Source organism: Arachis duranensis, chromosome 8 (genome assembly GCF_000817695.3).
Source record: "Arachis duranensis cultivar V14167 chromosome 8, aradu.V14167.gnm2.J7QH, whole genome shotgun sequence".
NCBI classification, from domain to species: Eukaryota; Viridiplantae; Streptophyta; class Magnoliopsida; order Fabales; family Fabaceae; genus Arachis; species Arachis duranensis.
Genome location: NC_029779.3, coordinates 10,126,274 through 10,143,953, shown reverse-complemented (window position 1 = coordinate 10,143,953; position 17,680 = coordinate 10,126,274). Strand labels below are relative to the sequence as shown.

The 17,680-nt window shown below is 34.7% G+C and overlaps 2 protein-coding genes across 3 annotated transcripts; both read right to left on the bottom strand.

The window, feature by feature from the left end:
* Positions 1-8,504: 8,504 nt before the first annotated feature.
* Positions 8,505-9,041, bottom strand: LOC107460673 (uncharacterized). Its single transcript, XM_016079058.1, has one exon. The coding sequence runs from the start codon at positions 9,039-9,041 to the stop codon at positions 8,505-8,507; it is 537 nt and encodes a 178-aa protein (XP_015934544.1).
* Positions 9,042-9,975: 934 nt separating this feature from the next.
* On the bottom strand, positions 9,976-17,674 carry LOC107460710 (replication factor C subunit 2). 2 transcript variants are annotated; one of them, XM_021128733.2, is made up of 14 exons: positions 17,490-17,674; positions 16,911-17,017; positions 13,645-13,873; positions 13,455-13,533; positions 13,262-13,341; positions 12,930-13,052; positions 12,742-12,811; positions 12,557-12,630; positions 12,125-12,245; positions 11,972-12,034; positions 11,108-11,167; positions 10,549-10,674; positions 10,364-10,444; positions 9,976-10,206 (listed from the first exon to the last, which is right to left on the bottom strand). In XM_021128733.2, exons 3-14 carry the CDS (start codon positions 13,686-13,688, stop codon positions 10,102-10,104), a joined length of 1,026 nt encoding a protein of 341 aa, XP_020984392.1. In that variant the 5' UTR covers positions 13,689-13,873; positions 16,911-17,017; positions 17,490-17,674; the 3' UTR covers positions 9,976-10,101. The 2 variants fall into 2 exon arrangements, with proteins under 2 accessions (XP_020984392.1, XP_020984393.1); XM_021128734.2 differs by having other exon boundaries at positions 13,645-13,818.
* Between the last annotated feature and the right edge of the window lie 6 nt (positions 17,675-17,680).

Below are 17,680 nucleotides of genomic sequence, written 5' to 3'. Positions count from 1 at the left end.
AGCTACTAGCACATTCTAAAAAATCAAAAATTCTTGTATAGGAATATTATTACTCGATTTAGGGTCCCACATTCTATCACCGCTGACAATGGTACTCAGTTTACTGACTCTACTTTCAAGAGCTTAGTGGCGAGTATGAAAATCAAACACTAGTTCACATTGGTAGAGCATGCCCAAGCTAATGGGCAAGCGGAGGTAGCAAATAAATTTATATTAATTGGATTAAAGAAAATGTTACAGGATGCAAAAGGAGCATGGACAGAAGACTTTCCACAAGTTATGTGGGCTTATCGGACAACTCCTCATTTGACAATTGGAGAGACACCATTTTTACTTGTATACGGGATAGAAGCCATAATCCACATTAAAGTCAATGAACAAAGTCCAAGGGTAAGATTTTATGATGAGGTAAGAAACATCCAAGCCCAGAAAGAGGAATCCGAGCTCCTCCCAGAAGTTCAAGAACAAGTTTAGAAAAGAGTAGCCGCGCTAAAACAAAAGATGTCGGCCAGATATAATAAGAAGTTCATTCGAATAAGCTTCACCACAAGCGACTTGGTCCTGATAAGAAATGATATTGAGGTAACCAAGTCAGGTGAAAGGAAGCTCACTACTAATTAGAAATGACCTTTCAAGATAGCTGAAGTCTTAGAAAGAGCCTACTACAAAGTGTCCGAACTAAATGGAACCAAGCTCCCAAGGTCGTGGCACGCATGCAACATGAAGAGATACTATAGCTAGAAGCGTACCTTGCTCCTTGGTGTATTTTTTTTCCCGACTTCATAGTTTTTTTTCCAAAAAATAGTTTTCCTGGAGGGAGTTTTAACGAGGCATCAAAGCGAGGACTAGGGACAAGAAAAATTATCACCCTTAGTAGCAGAAGCATTTTTGTAAATTTCTCTTCATTAAAGATAAAATATCTTTAAAATTCTATTGTTTATCCTATGACACGCACCGACTTAAGCTCGAAAAAATACAAAAATCAGTTACCTGACCTAAGTGGTCGGCAAGATAAAGCGACGAGGTACAAATCGGTATAAAGAGGTTATACATTCCGATCATTAAACCCCGTGTTTTTTACGACTTATAAGTCGGAAGATGTTTGGGCCTTCAAAATGCATCACAAAAATAATCTAAATTCCAAAATGACCGACTTCTAAAAAAAATTGGTCATTCGAGTATGGCAATGGAAGGATCTTAAAAATAAACTCTAAGTTGAAAACCCTCAAAAGATAATTATTTCCAGCATAAGAGGCTTTTTAAAGCCTTGCAACAGTTAAGATAAAACTTAAAAAGAAATACCTACAAAGAAGGTATCCAAAAGCCTTTAAAGGGACTAGCATCCACAAGAGTATGCAAAAAATATACAAAAAATATAAAGTGTTCATAAAGGACCACAAGTTGGGTCTAAAAAGAGCAACTAAAGGAGACTGATAAGAGGGTTCTGATATTTATAAGTCACCTCGGCAGAGACTTCAAGCTGAGGAGAGGGAGTTGGCATAGTTTTCTTGGTTGGCACAATTTCAGGCTGAGAACAGGAAGTTGGCATAACCTCCTCGGTCGGGATGACCTCAAGCACAGAGGAAGAACCCAACGCTGGAATTGGTGCTGGAAGTGGCGTTGGGTAAACCAACGCCAAGAGCAACCCTAGAGCTAGCCCTAGCACTGAGTTGGGCACTATATTGGGCGCTGGGTAAACCAGCGCCTAGAAATGAAGCCTAGAATAAGTTCTGGCGCTGGTTTGGGCGCTCGTTTAAGCCAGCGCCAGCAACCCTGCTAAGATGACCTTATCTTCTTCAAAGTTATAACTTGATCTATAGAGATCCAAATGATGCACTTTTAGTTGTGTTAGAAAGTAGACATTTAGAACTTTCTAACAATATATAATAGTATGGGGGTGGACATTCAATTTAAGCTTCAGAAATGGGCATTGAATTAGAAGTTAGAGTTGTCCTTGCGCTGGAAAAACCAGCGCCCAAAAACCAAATCAGCGCCCAAACATAACCAACGCTCAAAATCAGTGCCCATACATGCCAAATGACCCTTGGAGCATCATTTTGGTTCAATTAAATTCATTCAAGGTCCACTACAAAATCATGCAAGCAAGCCTAGTTATATCACTCAATCAAGACCACAAGAATCATCTAGAAATAGTTAAATTTCAATTTATTGTAACTTATTTTCAATTTCATTTGGTAATTTAAGATAGCTATAAATAGTACCATCACACACCCACACCCAAGGGTGGATTTGGGGCGGATACACACACCCCATCTTGGGCACACACCACTGGAAGTGGGTCTTCGGACCCCTCTCTTCCACACTTCTCTTCTCATCCATTTCTTCCATATCACTCTTGTAAATATTATGAGTCTCTAATCCACATTTGGAAAAGGAGCTCTGTTATAATTTTAATTGAATTGATGTTTATTTTCTTTTCTTCTTGATTCTATCTTCATACATAGGAAAGAGTTTCGTTCTTCAAAGATCCAATTGGATCTATTAGAATTCTATGTGAACCTTGACCAAGGAATCATAGCAATTCAATTTGAACTCTCTCCTCCTAAGAAATTTGATCTTGATTTAGAGTTGATATTGTGACATGTAATCTCTCTAATATTGGGGTCTTTGAAGTTATGTGTATGAGATTAGAAATTTTTTTTGTTTATCTAAGAGAGAATTTTTGTTCTTCAAAGATTTAATTTCATTGGAAGAGGAATTGGATCTATTAGAATTCTATGTGAACCGAGTTCAAGAAATCATAGAAATTCAGTTTGAAACTCTCTTTTCACAATGAATTTGATTTTGGTTTGGGGTTGATACGTGACATATAATCTCTCCAAAATTGGGGTCTTATGAGTTGTGTGGCTTTGGATTAGAAATTAAGCTTCACCTCTTTTTATGAGCATTAGAACAAGGACTTAGCATGATCATAACTAGAAAAGTTGAGTAACCAAGACCTTGGAGCTCAACTACTTATGATCTGCCATAGATCTAAACATTGCATGAACAAGAGGAAGAAGAGGTTCTTTGATTCAAGAGAGATCAACATCTCCAATCCTTAATGTCTTCTATCTTTAATTTCTAGCACTTTACATTTTCTGCAATTTACATTTTCAGCACTTTACTTTCTTCTACTTTACATTCATGTTATTTACTTTCTAGTACTTTATTGCTTTCTTTTAATTTCATGTCATTTACATTTTCTGTTTACTTATCATTCAACTATGATCGTCTAACTAGAATGATCAATTGACAATTGATTGCTTAATCTTTTAATCCTCATGGGATCGACCTAACTCTTGTGAGTTCTATTACTTGATACGACCTGGTATACTTGCCGGTAGTTATGCGGAATAATTTTTTGTATCATAAAGCCTCCAAAGAATGCTAAGTAGTACCCAAAGGAGTTTTCTCCAACTCCTTCAGCAAAGCAGAGTATACCCTTGTTGTCCAAATTCTCCCTCGGATCAAGACCTGGAGATGGTGTTTGATAGAAACATCATCCATGGCAATTAAGCTATAAGGAAGGATGTGTCTCTCACAAAAACTCACCCCATCAAAACTAGTATCAAGAATATTGATACTTCCAAATTCTGAAGTTTTTCATTTTTTGGAACTAGGGTCCGAGAAGGGAGGGACAGGAGGGGTAACAACAAAGGAGGAGGAGGAAGATGGGATACCGACTTAGATTGAAAAGAAGTATTCGAATCTGACTCGATCAGAGAAGGAGTATTCGACCTCCCCGAATCGTGAAGTTGTAGGGATCGAGCTCTAGCGTTCCTCTTGGCCTCTTGAACTTTCTAGTAGGTCTTCTAACTACTCTTCATTTTTTCTGCCCAAGAACACTGAGAGTTAGAAACAACTCGGATCAACAAACAAGTATCTACAAATAATAGCAATAACTACCTAGCTCGGTACGAACAAAACTCGGCTTTCAAAGAAGAAACTTCTTCGTATCAAGGTTTGGAGCCCATCCCCAAGCCTCTCAGAAGAATTCTACAATAGTCTCCTCAACCTCATCAAAATCTACCAGGTTATACTTATCGACAGGAGTGGAATCTACCCAATATAGTTGGAAGCGAGGCTCATTATTTTCATTAAGGAAAAATGGATAGTGACACTCACAGCCCGAACTTTAAAAAAGAAGTTTTTAAAATCATGGAATGACTCATGAAAAATAGAGAATACTTTCCGACCTTGTATAGTTCGGAAAGAAACCCATGTTGTTTATTGATGGAACTGAAAGGTCTAATGAGCTGAAATAAGAAGAAAAAGATCTTTAAAGAGATCGAAAAATCAAGCTCACAACTCACGAGCTGGTAGATTTTCATAAAACCCTAGGAATTTTGGTAAAGTTAGGTGGGAGCCACTTTACAGTAAGACAAGACATCGATTTTAAAATCGAAAAATGGAAAAACCACCCCAAGTCAGGTGAAAAGGTAGTCATACATGAAGAGAAAGGTTCCGATGTGGTAACTCGGTTAAAACATACTCGGTCTTTCGGGTCAGGGGCTACTATTTCATACTTCTCCTCGTCATCCCTAAAACTACAAATCCTATGGTATCTATGAAATTCATCTACAAACACATTATCTACTACAGAAACTGCAGAAAGGACCGAAATATCTATCCATTTCGACAACTCCTTAGAAACCTTAGACTACATTCTCGAGACAATTAAACGAGACATATAAAAGAGATATACCTACATTATAAAACAAAAATCATCACTACAAGTTGAAAACTCATGACTACAATGTGGAAACAAGTAGAAGGCCTTTTTTCAGACAAAAATCAACAACAAACACAGAGGGGGCATCCTCGGAAAAAGAAGAGTGACATTGTTTCCAAAAGCTAAACAATTTCATTTAAGGACATCACAATACACAAAAGAGACAACAATAGTATCACAGCAATGCAATAAACTAAAAAAGAAATGCAAAAGAACCAATTTCTATGAAAATGTGAAGGCCAAAAAGCTACGAAAACAACAACTCCAAACACGAAAATAGCAAAATCCACAAACAAGATTTTACATTTATGCAAGATTTTTCAGTTTCTAATATAAAAAACCAAATGCAAGAAGTATTATACAAGGCAAAGAGCTAACCTTTTTTCGAAGAAAGCAAGAGAAGATAAAACACATCATAACAATAGACAATTCCCTTCAAAAGTAAACACTCGTTCTTCAAGAGAGGAATGGAACTTTAATGTAAGAAGAGAAAATGAAAAGCTTTAGAGAGAAAAGAAGTGAATAAATCTCAGAAGAAGAGGAAACGAAAAAGAAGAACAAGAAAAAGAGAGAGGTATTTATAAGACCCAAGGGGCAAAAATGTAAAATTTCCTCTCTCATTTAAAGATGTACACTTTTACCAATGTAACCACACCCAACGTGTCAAAATTGAAAACCAACAGACGCAACGGTTGACGTTTCAAAATCACGTCGGGTTTCCGACTCAAAAACGGAGACCTAAAAAAATCCGACGTGATAATCCTACTTACCAACACTTGTCCGATTTCTCACATGTTTGAGTACGACCTGAGTAAAAGATCAGACTCAAGCAGGAACACTATTCATACCTTGGCCCAAAACTTAAACCAAGCCCAAAGTAGAGAAAGCCTAGAAGGCAATTACCGAGTAGCCGACCTCCTAAGAAGTCGAACAGAACGCTACCAAGTGATAACTCCCTCTTGAAGGAGTTAAAACTAACCCCTGCTATCTCTCACTTACTTCTAGAAGAGAGACCTCAATAACCCCTGAATAAAGGGAACAGTTATCCGCCAATAATTGTGGAACTATTCTAACGGTGGTTTTGGTTCGTCACCTATAAATACACTGACACTCCTCAAGTATACTTAAGATCCAATCTAATATAAACCTCCTGGAATCCTTACTAACTTAAACATTAGAGTGTCTTGCAGGTACCACCCCTAACTTCTCACGAAGAACTCGGACGGCGGCACCTCGCCGCAAGACAAGTCGGGTGCAGCCTCACTCGAAGTCTGGATCTCACGTCCAGGCTCAAATACAACCAATTTCAGATAATTCTCAGAACACATACCAAATTTTAAAAAAATATATATTGTGATTATTGTCTAATAAAAATAAAAATTAAAAATTTTTTATTTATTTTAAAATTTAAAAAATTAAAATATTTAATATTAAAAAGCTCAAAATTAATTTAGATAATTACTCAGAAATAAATAAACACAAACGTACACTATAGTAAATAAAATAAATGTATTATTCAATTTTTGATATCCATATATAAAAGGTCATTCAGGTAAACAGTTATGTGCTATTGTCTTTATACGAAATTGATAGTTAAGAGTCGTTAAATAACAATTTAGTCAAATATATCAAATTATTTAACCATTTTTAACTAATAATTTTATATAAAAATAACTACATGTCAATTTTCAGAGTTATTTAATTTGTATAACACACTAACTAATTCGTCACGTACAGTAATAAGTACGTATTCTGTTTTGAGAGTCACTTTCATGAGCAAAATAAAAATACAAATCGATCTGATCAAAGATCCCATTCCCAACTGCAATGTCATTTAGATTTTATCAGTTCGATTTATAAATCCATCCATTTGTCACATATACGAAAGCAAAGTAGCAAATAATGACACTAAGAATATGATAATAATGCATGAACAGGTTGGTTGAATGTTCCAATGTCTTTGGCGATAAGTTTAATTAATGTTTATTTATTTCATATTAAATCAGGCTTATATCATATGCATATATATGGTAACGGCCTGCAAAATGCATGTTTTTGGGTTTGGAATGACTGCTACGTTACAACTTTGTGGAGGTGCCATATTCTTAATTAAACCTCAAGCATTTTGCAGGGGGTAATGCATTATTTTATATAGTAATAATCATAATTTTATGTATTGGATATGGATATATTTTACATGATGTTTAAAGGTTGACTATAACATTTCTACTCTACTACTAGTGTGTGATATCCACGGTTGTTGCAGCAAAGAAGTTGTACGACATTTACATTTTTTTTTTCTTTCTCATCAGTTTAATTTTTCTATGTTTCGATTTGTTTTGAATTTAATTTTTTTTATATATTCTGTCTATACTTTTTATTTTTTATTTTCTACTGATAAGTAGATGCCCAAGAGGTCAACGATCAAAAAGTCGGTTTGTTTCTTTCTATATTTTGAGTTAGTTTTGACGTGATTCCATAGTTATTAAATTACCTTTTTTTTTTCACTTGAATCCGAAAGTTTTGAGATTCCATTGATTACTAAACTCAAAAATGATTCTAAATTCTTCTAAAGTCATTACATATATAACTCACACAGCTTATAGATGTGAAATTGACATTAGATTAGATCCAAATGCAACTCGTTAGTTGGTTAATGTGGGTAGTTAGAAGCCACTTATTTAAATCTACTCAAATTTTTACAAAATTATTATTCTATTTTAAGTAAGGAGATAGAATGCAGACCATCTATGGCAATTTGGTATATAAACTACTTTCAATCTCACCAATTAAGACACAACACATACATTTAGTATTTTTTTTCATTTAATTTTAATCTTAAATTTTCATCATCATCATCTTGAGTGTGACCACACCAGTCTTTCACAACCTTACCTTTGCCAACAACTCCGCCACATACGTTAAAAAAGATGAGGCTCATTCCAAATTTATTTGGAGATTAAGATTACTACAAATTATTAAAATAGTTGACACATTTCATGTTTTAACTAGACGGAAAGGAAGATATGAATTGTGATACGTGATCTCTATTATTCAAAGAGAATATTTATACTATATATACACAAAAAAATTTATTATTTGTATAAAATATATATTAAAAATAAATTAAACACTACATATATTTTATATATAAATATATAATAATTAATTTAATAGTTAATTTTTTGTGTGTATATAATATTCTTATAAAATGATATATGTTTATTATAAAAAAATATTTTTTTAATAATAAAATGGAATAATCAGTCCATTAACTATAATTCAAATAATAATTTTTTTTATATTCACTTAAAAATCACAAATTCAAATATCATTCCTAACTTAAAAAAAAATAGGATAATTAGAGCAACACACAAATATTACAATCTATCAAGAAGAGCTGATTTATCACTTATGAAGAGTATAAGTATAGTACTTTGAAAAAGATACACTCAATACTCACACAAGCAAAAACAAGAAAACTCTCCAAGTTACTATTTTTTTCCTTCTATCCAATATTATACATTTATACTTAAAAAATTGACACATCGTTTTCCTTTTTTACTTTTTTTTTCATATGTATTTTTTGTTATTCACATTATTTTTTAGTTTGACAGACTAAATACTAATTCGTTACAGATCTAAGTTCATTTAAAAATTTATCATTGGCTAATAGATTTTACATATATAAGATGACGGGATTTAAATTCCCAACACTTGCTTAAGTGAACTAATAAACTTATCACTCGATCAAAAGGCCAAATCATTCTCAGAAAAGCCCAAACCCGGCCCATTCAGCATCGCCAACGAGTCGGGGCGAAGATGCAACTGAAGACGACGACGTCGAAACCCGAAACGGCGATAACGACTTTCTCGACGATAACGACCACCGCGAAAGCGTCTCGAGCTCCGAAACACTTTGAGATTCCTTATCGGGTTTCGCAAACCGTTTCGAACCCGCCTTCTTGCTCGACAATCTCCTTAGCAATGGCGAGAAGAAGCAACCCGCCGACACGGTTTCCGGTCGGGTAATAAGCGGCCGGTCGAACCTCCACCGTTCGGACCGTACTCTCGGACTCGACCGAAATGATCTGGTCCGCGGCTCAGCCAGGGAACATGGATATAACCCTGCCGGAGGTGGCCTGAGCTTTGGCGATGGCGGTTCCGGTGACAGAACCTGTGGTTCTTGGTGGTCGTGGTGGTTATGGTAGTTATGATGGTTGTGGTGTACTGGTACACCAGGTTTTATCTCCCACTTGAATGGAACTGCACCTGGCTTTCTAAATGAACCATCTTCCACACCCATTCTATCTAGAGAGTAAAAGAAACTTAGGATTTTGTTTTTGTTTAGTGTGTGAGGTGCATATTTATATGGTGGACACTAAGTTACCAGTGAGGGGCATGAGTGTGATTATTGTGTTTGTGCGAGATTGAAGGCATGGATTAGTGTGGGACTTGTTGCGGGTCCATTTTGATTTTGAGTTTGTTGACTTCCTTATGTTAACAAGGCAGCTATGTTAGAACATTACCATGTGAGTAAGCTTTATGTTCTTAGACTTTTTGCTACACATTGTAAAGGTTGTCATGGTCATGGACGTGGGTTCTTATCATGATTTCAAATATATGGAAAAATGACGTTTCCTACTTTAAAGAACGTAATTTTCTCCAAATTCTAGTTATTGTTTTTGTCTCTTATAAGCTAATTAAAGAGTTCATTACTAATTTGAAGGTTCAATTCAAGGTTATATGATTTCCGTCTTAGCAGCCTTAAAGGGTGGTATAGTTCATTATACTGATTTGCATGGGACACGATTCAAATTGGTCAACAAGAATAGACATTAAGTGGTATTAATGGAAAAGTTGGACCACGTTTAATCATTTACTGCAATAGTACAATGGGTCGCTAAGCTACGCTAACAGTTGCAGGCGCTATTAATGTTTGAAAGTGGGGAGAACAGGAATAAATAGCAGCATCACAATTCACAATTACCTTCATTGCTGGTTATGAGCACTAGAGCAGGCTACTAATAATATTGCCATGCAATAATCTTAGGCGTGCCCACTAATACTATGTTGAGTCCGTTCAATTGATTAGAATTTAAGTGTTGTAGACTTGTAGTACACTTATTCATCTCTTTTCCTACTATGCTAGTTGTTTAATAAACCATTTGTATGATTTAAGATACTGCATTGCAATCATTAATTTCACCAGCTGTAGCCTTAATTTTGTACACAAGGGACATATAATAAATGTTAGGAATGAACTATTCAAAACAAGTAAAAAACCGAGTCCAAATCTAGTTTAGTTTCATAATATAGATCCTCTAATTGACCCTTCTAGATTTAACCAGCTATCTATCATATATCTAACTCCCATAAGCAAATCCTTCCGGCATGTTACAAAAAGCTTGCATTGTAGTGCTGACTGTGTCAAGAAGCTGCAAGTATTCATCAGCACCATCAACCAGACACTGCAATTCCACGAGCAACTAGTGAGGAATCGTAAGTATCACACAATAACAATGATGCATTTGAGTAAAATTTTGAAGTTCTTACAAAGGTAACAGAAAAATATTATGTGGTATTAGTGTATAATTTCTGAAAGCAAAAGGTCATTTTGTAAGTAACCTTATCTGCTTCTCCCAGCTTCTTGGCGATTCTTGCTTTCTGTTCATCTGATATGTCATCTTCAAGAATGGCCTCAAATAACTGAGAATCAAATTGATTCGTCGAGTTAGGATTTACTGGAATAGTTAACAGTAATTAGAGTTATTGACAAAAGAGTTGTCAAAATAAACTGGCAGAAACAAGACCTGAGTTAGTATCTGAGAGGCTGGATATCCCTCTGCAATGAAATTGTTTACTTCCTTGTTGGCTGAATCAAAATTTCCACTTTTGCATGCTTTCAGAATTGCCTCCACTACCTCTGCTGGAACAACCTGATAGATTGGAATTTTAGAAATAACACAAACATCATGTTGAAATTTGAAAATTAGTTACTCCTGTAGAATAGTAAACACAACAAAATATATATATACAGGAAGGCACTTCAAGCAATAGACGTAGATAACCTATGTTTCAAAAAAATGGCATGAATTGCAATTTCAGAGATGTTTGATATCAATATCAAGTCATAATCCTATTCATTTTATCCATGCTATAAAAAGAGAAAGGAAATCATTTGCTAAAAGGATCAAATCCCTTGCCCTTCGGCAAATAATTATGTCAATATTAAATATCAAGGTGCATGATCAAGCTTCCATATACTATACGAAATAATACATGTAGACAACTTCAAATTAATATCTATATTTTCTTTGTATACAGAGACAGAACAAGCCAAATGAAATTAGGGCCTCTGCCACAACATACCCCAGATACTGAAATCAGGTCCTCTGAAGAAATGGAAGATCCGAATAATCGAGCCGCTGACTGCAAAATTAATAATAGGTTATTTGAGAAATAGATGCTATTTACTCAATCATGGTCATTAACGTTTCAAAGATTGATCATCACAAGAAAGCAGGAAAAAGAATGTAAAATCTTAGAACAAACAACACATCTACTTTCAAGACAGCCTTGATCTGAGAAACAAATTATCATAGCAACATTTCTGTACAGCTACATTGCATAAGAGAATTCCATTTTATTCAACAAAATTTGTTGAAGCAGGGGGAAGAAAAAAATGGAAGAGAAACCTACAAGGAACCAATTGGAGACTCCTTTGAAAATTAGTGTTCAACAGATGAACATGGCTGCAAAGAAATGCTCATAAAACTCTCCTCTATTATCAGCCTGGTACTTGCAGTCTTTTGGACTCTCCTTATTATATCTTACCACTAAATCCTCTTATTGAGGATTATAAGTTATTATTATATAAAAACAAACATACCCATGTTTAAAATGGTCTTTCATTGTAAATTACCAAAAATAATAATCTTATTTAATAATAGTTATCTATTAAATTCATGAATAATTTGATGGTTACAAGTCAGTGGTAGTGTCAAGATTGAACCATAACAAATTAAGATATAGGGATGTATACATACACAACTTATTCTGAGAAACTGGTTCCATTAAACAAATAATGAATAAAAATTAGAATAAAAACAAACATTATGGAAAACAATTAAAATAAGTGAAAAATGTTTTAATTGATTGAAGAAAATGGGAAGAGAAAAACTTACATGACTAAAGAGTAAACACAAGCTATAATAATAGGGGAACATCTCTCACCTGCAAGTATGTGATAGCCCGACGAAGATCTCCTTGAGAGATAGAACTCAAGGTTGAAAGAGCCTATGGAAGCAAATGCACATAAAGTACTTCAATAAATTTCAACATAAACTCTACGAAATCTATCACAATGAGACTACTTAGGTTCCCCACCTTAGCATCAAGATTGAGTCCTTCTTCATTGCAAATGTACAGTATTCGGTTGCTCATGATCTCTTCTGACAATGGCTTGAACCTGAATTTTGCACACCTTGAAGCCAGTGGTTCTATGATCCTACAAAAAATTTACAGTTTTTTATTATACACAATCAATGGGTCACGCATTCTAGATCAAGACACAAATTACAAAGAAGAAATATCTTAGTTTTTATGAAAGATACATTATCTAAACGGTGCATACCAACAAGAAAAAAGATCCTTGTATCATTTGAATGAAATGGGGAAAAAAGTTGATTTAAACAATAGCAGTTATGTTAAATTATATATTAATCATGGCCACATTAAGTCTCCTTGGTTCCTTGATGATGTTACATATAAAAAACCAACAAGATTAATCAGAAAATGGTAACATGGAAGATAATATACCTGCTGATGTAGTTGCATATGAAAAAGAACCGAGTAACTTTAGAGTAAGTTTCCATCGTTCGTCTCAGGGCATTCTGTGCAGCAAATTATAGGTGATGTGAAAAGTGAAACCAGTAACCACAGACACTTATGTGACAATTAAAGTTAGAAAATAAAAAAATAAAAATGTACATATTCAAACATGCCTGAGCATCTTCAGTCATTGAATCTGCCTCATCCAAGACAATAATCTTATATGGTGGACAAGGATAACCACTGAAATATCGAAACACCAAGGAACAGTGAGGAAGGCATACACACCAAACCGACAAAATTTACCATTGTAAGAACAAGACAGCCTCAAATCTAAAGAACAAAATCAGGTATAGCATACCCCTTGCGCTGATTAGTACCAACGGCGACGGCTGCAAAATCCTTTATCTTGGTGCGAACAACATTAATCCCACGGTCATCACTTGCATTGAGCTCCAGCACCCTAGACTTGTAAAGCTCAGGCCTGTGGAAAACAAGCAATACATTACACAACATAGTTGTCACTTGTCACACATTAAAGATACTACCTTTAAACATACCAATTGACAGAACAAACAAGACCGAAATATTTTCAACAATAAAAGTTCCCTCTTCTCAGAACATAAAACCCTAAGTAACAAAACAGCAAGTACAAATAAGAAGAGCTGGAATTAGAGTGAGATAAGGGCATACCCGAAAAGCTGGTGAGCTATTGCAAGAGCAGTGGTTGTTTTTCCGGTGCCGGGGGGTCCATAGAAGAGCATGTGGGGGCACTGCAATGCAAAAATGAAAAAAAAAATAATCATAACCAATAAATGGAATTACCAAGGGTTTGACTACGTAGAAAAAAATGGGCAAATAAAAAGAAGAGGAAGAAAAGGATTACGCTTCCAGTTTCAAGAGTGTTGGTGAGGACACGAACAACTTCGTCTTGGTGAGCTACGTCTTTCACTTGTTTTGGTCGGCTGATACAAAACAAATTGTGAGTTTAAACAGATCAAAGTCCAATTTTCTTTTTCTCCCACAAATTGTGGAAAAGAAGAAGAAGAAGAAGAAGAAGAAGAAGAAGTTAGTACTATTTTTCGACCCAAGGCTGAGAGGATTGCATGATTGGCGCCATTTTTTTTTTTTTCTCTTTCAGTGTTCTCTTCGCAGTTGGCACTCCACTCCACTGCACTCTGCTTGTTTAGCTGCTATATGTAGAGCTCTTTTCCCGCTACTTTGTCACGCGTATAAACGCACCGTTTCGTCTGCGAAACCCAACTTTCTACGAATTAGCCCAAGTAAAATGGGCCACTAGCCCCTCTGAAAAACAAAAAGAAAGAACAAGAGTTATGACCAAAAAAACAAAATACACGAGAGGCCAATATTATTTCAGTCTCTCTATTTTTGTTTTGGTAATTATTTCAGTCTCTTTATTTAAAAATAAATAAATATATAATGACCACAATAAATAAATATATAAAATTGAAAATTCAACTCTTTTGTCCAAAAAATATAAATAAAAAAAATTATTAAATTTGGATTTATGAGTTGAATCTTAACTTTGTTTTGGAGAGAAATATTATTATTAAATCCAAATAATTAACTTTCTTTTTGGAGAGAGAGATTATTCTTGTAATGTTAATAAAAAATTATGTGCAAATAAAAAATCAGTCGTCAAATATTCTGTATATGTTTAACTCATTTTTAATATACAACTAATATAGTTGAATTTTAATGGATCAAGCATTCAATGTTAATTTAGAATGTATTTGTTATACTTCGAATATGTATATTCATCTTTATAAGGGGCAAAATTATTGTTCAAACGTTCAGTCGTCCCAATAATTAACCATGACGATTATATGAACGGAAAATTGGCAAAATATGAGCGCCAAATTGGACTAATACTTGCAATCCCAGGTTTTAGTGGGGAAGGTTCGAATCCTCCACCTTTCATTTTATATTGATAATTTGTGATATGATCATGGATAAGTGCAACTGGAATTTCTATAAAGTGTAAATTACAAAATATAAATGATTACCTATACCAATTGATTCTGGAGATGATTTTGTTGAAGCAAATTAAATAAAGAGAACAACAACAACAACAACAAAGTCTTGTCCCACTAAATGGGGTCAGCAAATTAAATAAAGAGAGATTAGAAAAAAAAACAAAAAGGTAAGAGAAAACACTTCTAGCATTTTACCAAAAAAAAAAAAAAAAAAAAAAAACTTCCAGCAATAGCCAAATAAGCAATAAAAAGAGCAACATCATGATATTTGCTTATAGAAGTAATAGTGTTCGTGTGTTATGATTAACCATAATAACTCAACTACATTCTAGAGAATAACTTTAGAAATATATAAACAAGGTGGGTAACTTTTCAAAACTCAAAAGTCACAATAAGAAACTCAACAAAGATAACCCTAACCTTCCTTTTAAGGAAATAATTTGTGTTATCGTTTGAGTTAAAAAATGTTCTCTTATCAAATTATAATTGATCATTGGTTTAATGTCCTAAATCATAATTAACAAAAAAAAACCCTTGTTTTCTTGATTTAAATGTCACAGGAGATCAAGAAATAATGTTACAATTGACAATACATGAATCTTCTAGGCATTGGTTTTATGTCATCTTTTTCTTGAAGTACAATCTTTTTTTGCCCAAAGGTAAAAAACCTATGAAAGACACTGAAAAATAACACACAAACCTAGCTAGCAATCATTTGATGGGGGCATAAGAAAACTCATTCCCTTCATAGTGAAACATGGAGTTGAGCAACAACTGTTCGCTTGGGAGTTGGGTATGTTGATAAGAACCCTTGCACTCTAAAACCTAAAGTGACAGAATTTACTAATCTGGGGTGCTACATAATTATTCAGCACTAAAACATAATCCCTATCTGAACTAAAAAGTAGAGGAACCAAGAAATCAAAGAACAAGAAGCTACCAGCAAAGCAAAGGCCCTAACCCAGCCCTAAACCGATGAAATCTTATCATTTCCGGGCCACAACTATGAGACCTGACAATTTTCTTCATATAATGACAATTCTGAATTATGTTATTAAGGTCCAAATTTAGTACAACAACTGATCAAAGGAAAGCAAGCAATTTCAAGGGAAATAGCCTATAAAGATGCAGCAAATCCTTTTACACAGTGCACTTATTACAAATTGTTAGGCATTTGAAATGCTGTATGCCCAAGATCCAAAAAGGATCAAAAGATAAACCAAGAACATTACATTGTGTTTAATGAAGCTGGATCAGCAAGCCTAAATGACAAGCAAAACAGAAGCAAACTATAAGGCCTTCCTCCTTCCATTTGTCTTTTAATTACACTCAAATGACAAGCAAATCAGAAACATACTAAGGCTCCAACATGCTAATTAGTTCATTCTTAGTAACAAGGTTTAATCACACACAAGCAAATTAAGGTTCTATTTGGGCAGAATAGAGCACAAACATAAAAGAGATATAATAGTGTTGAATTTAATTAGTTTAATCACACACTGTATTTTCATCTCAAAGAGGCAAAACCAAAACTACTCTAATAAAATCAAGGTTCTGAGAACCGGACCAGTCATCGAACCGCTTTAATCATTGGTTCGTTGGTCCATAGTTCACTGGTCCAACCGGTCTAACCGTGGTTCAACCGAAAAAACCAATTTAAAATAAAATAATAAATAAACATCCTAGAATATAGAAGCAGCTTGTGAGTGACTATTGAAAGAAATGCCAATTCAAATAGTACAAAGTGTGAAGATATCAGATAATACCATGATATATTGAAAGAAACCCAATAAACAACACTATAATCGCTGTTCCAATAAGTCCTAAGAGAATGCAAAGCTAAATTAAAATAGTAAATACAGAAAGTAACATTTTAAAGAGAGATAACAAGTATATCAATACTCAATACTCTTAATTGTTATTATCCTATTCCGCAACATATGCAAGCTATAATATACAAATACTTAGTTTCTACTCAAATATCTTACCATAGGCGTATCTGCATCATATACTATTAAATTAAACATCCTAATTGTGACTATAGTTTTGATAAAATGGTCATATTTACATATTCCTATTTGTGCAAAACAGAAGGCAAGACTAGCTAGCTTTAATTCTCTTACAAGAAACTAGTATAACTTGATAAACAACAATGATAAAGCCATGAAGAGATTCTATTAGTTCCTACTAAACAAAACAATTAGATCAAAACTAAGGGTGAATTTTCAGTATTAAGAAATCAACTGTGAGTCTTGAATCTCCAATTCAATTATGCCAGTAATCCAAAGAGTTGACTTACTATACAATGAATGAGTGCAGAAATAGATGGAAAGATGAAGAGGTACCAGAGGGCAGAAAAAAGAGTTAGTTTTCTTGATCCTGCGAGTGTGATCAGGTGCTGACGCTGCGGAAATCCTTTTGCTGGTTCAGATTGCCATTTTCCTTCTCAGCTCTGATAAAGAACATTAACAATTGAGAAAGATGATCAACACAGCAGAGCCACAAAACACAGAACAGCACACCAGAACCCAGAACCCACAGAAGCAGCACCACAGCCAGAAAATTAATAGCAGCACAAAATTAATACTACCAACAGCATTCAGCAACAAAAATTATCATTCAGCAACAAACAGCATTAGATTTGATTTCCACCTTAGCATTCAGCAACAAACATTACAAAACAGCAACAAGTAATTCCTAATCACACTAAACCTGAAATCAATAAAGCTAAACAAAAATTTCAATAATGATTTGATTTCCATTTTCAGCAGCAGCAAGAAAATTTCAACAAAAATTTCAGGAATTGAAAAAAGAGCAGCAACACAAAATCAATTATTTGATTTTCCATTAATCCATTCACAAAATCAGCAAACAGAGCATAAAAGTAAAAGAAGAACCGAAGAAGTGAAAGCAGTGCCACTAACCTTCGACGGAGACACGGACGGCGACTGGCGATACGACGGCGACCGTCGAGACAACGGCGACCGGAAACACAGCGGCGAGCTACTCCAACCTCGAACAGAGAAGCCAGGGAGGACGGGGACAGAAAGAGGGAGGACGCCGAGCTACAAGAAAGGACGCGGAGGCGCCGACAGCACGGACGGCGGCGGTACTG

What these genes read in the sequence shown, in the direction of transcription:
- LOC107460710 (XM_021128733.2), bottom strand. Translation starts at nt 13,688, where the DNA reads ATGGCGCCAATCATGCAATCCTCTCAGCCTTGGGTCGAAAAATA. An exon ending in ATAGCTCACCAGCTTTTCGG is followed by an intron (nt 13,053 to 13,261) that starts GTATGCCCTTAT and finishes TGTTTTCCACAG; the next exon opens with GCCTGAGCTTTACAAGTCTA. An exon ending in GACTCAATCTTGATGCTAAG is followed by an intron (nt 12,035 to 12,124) that starts GTGGGGAACCTA and finishes TTGCTTCCATAG; the next exon opens with GCTCTTTCAACCTTGAGTTC.
- LOC107460673 (XM_016079058.1), bottom strand. Translation starts at nt 9,041, where the DNA reads ATGGGTGTGGAAGATGGTTCATTTAGAAAGCCAGGTGCAGTTCCATTC.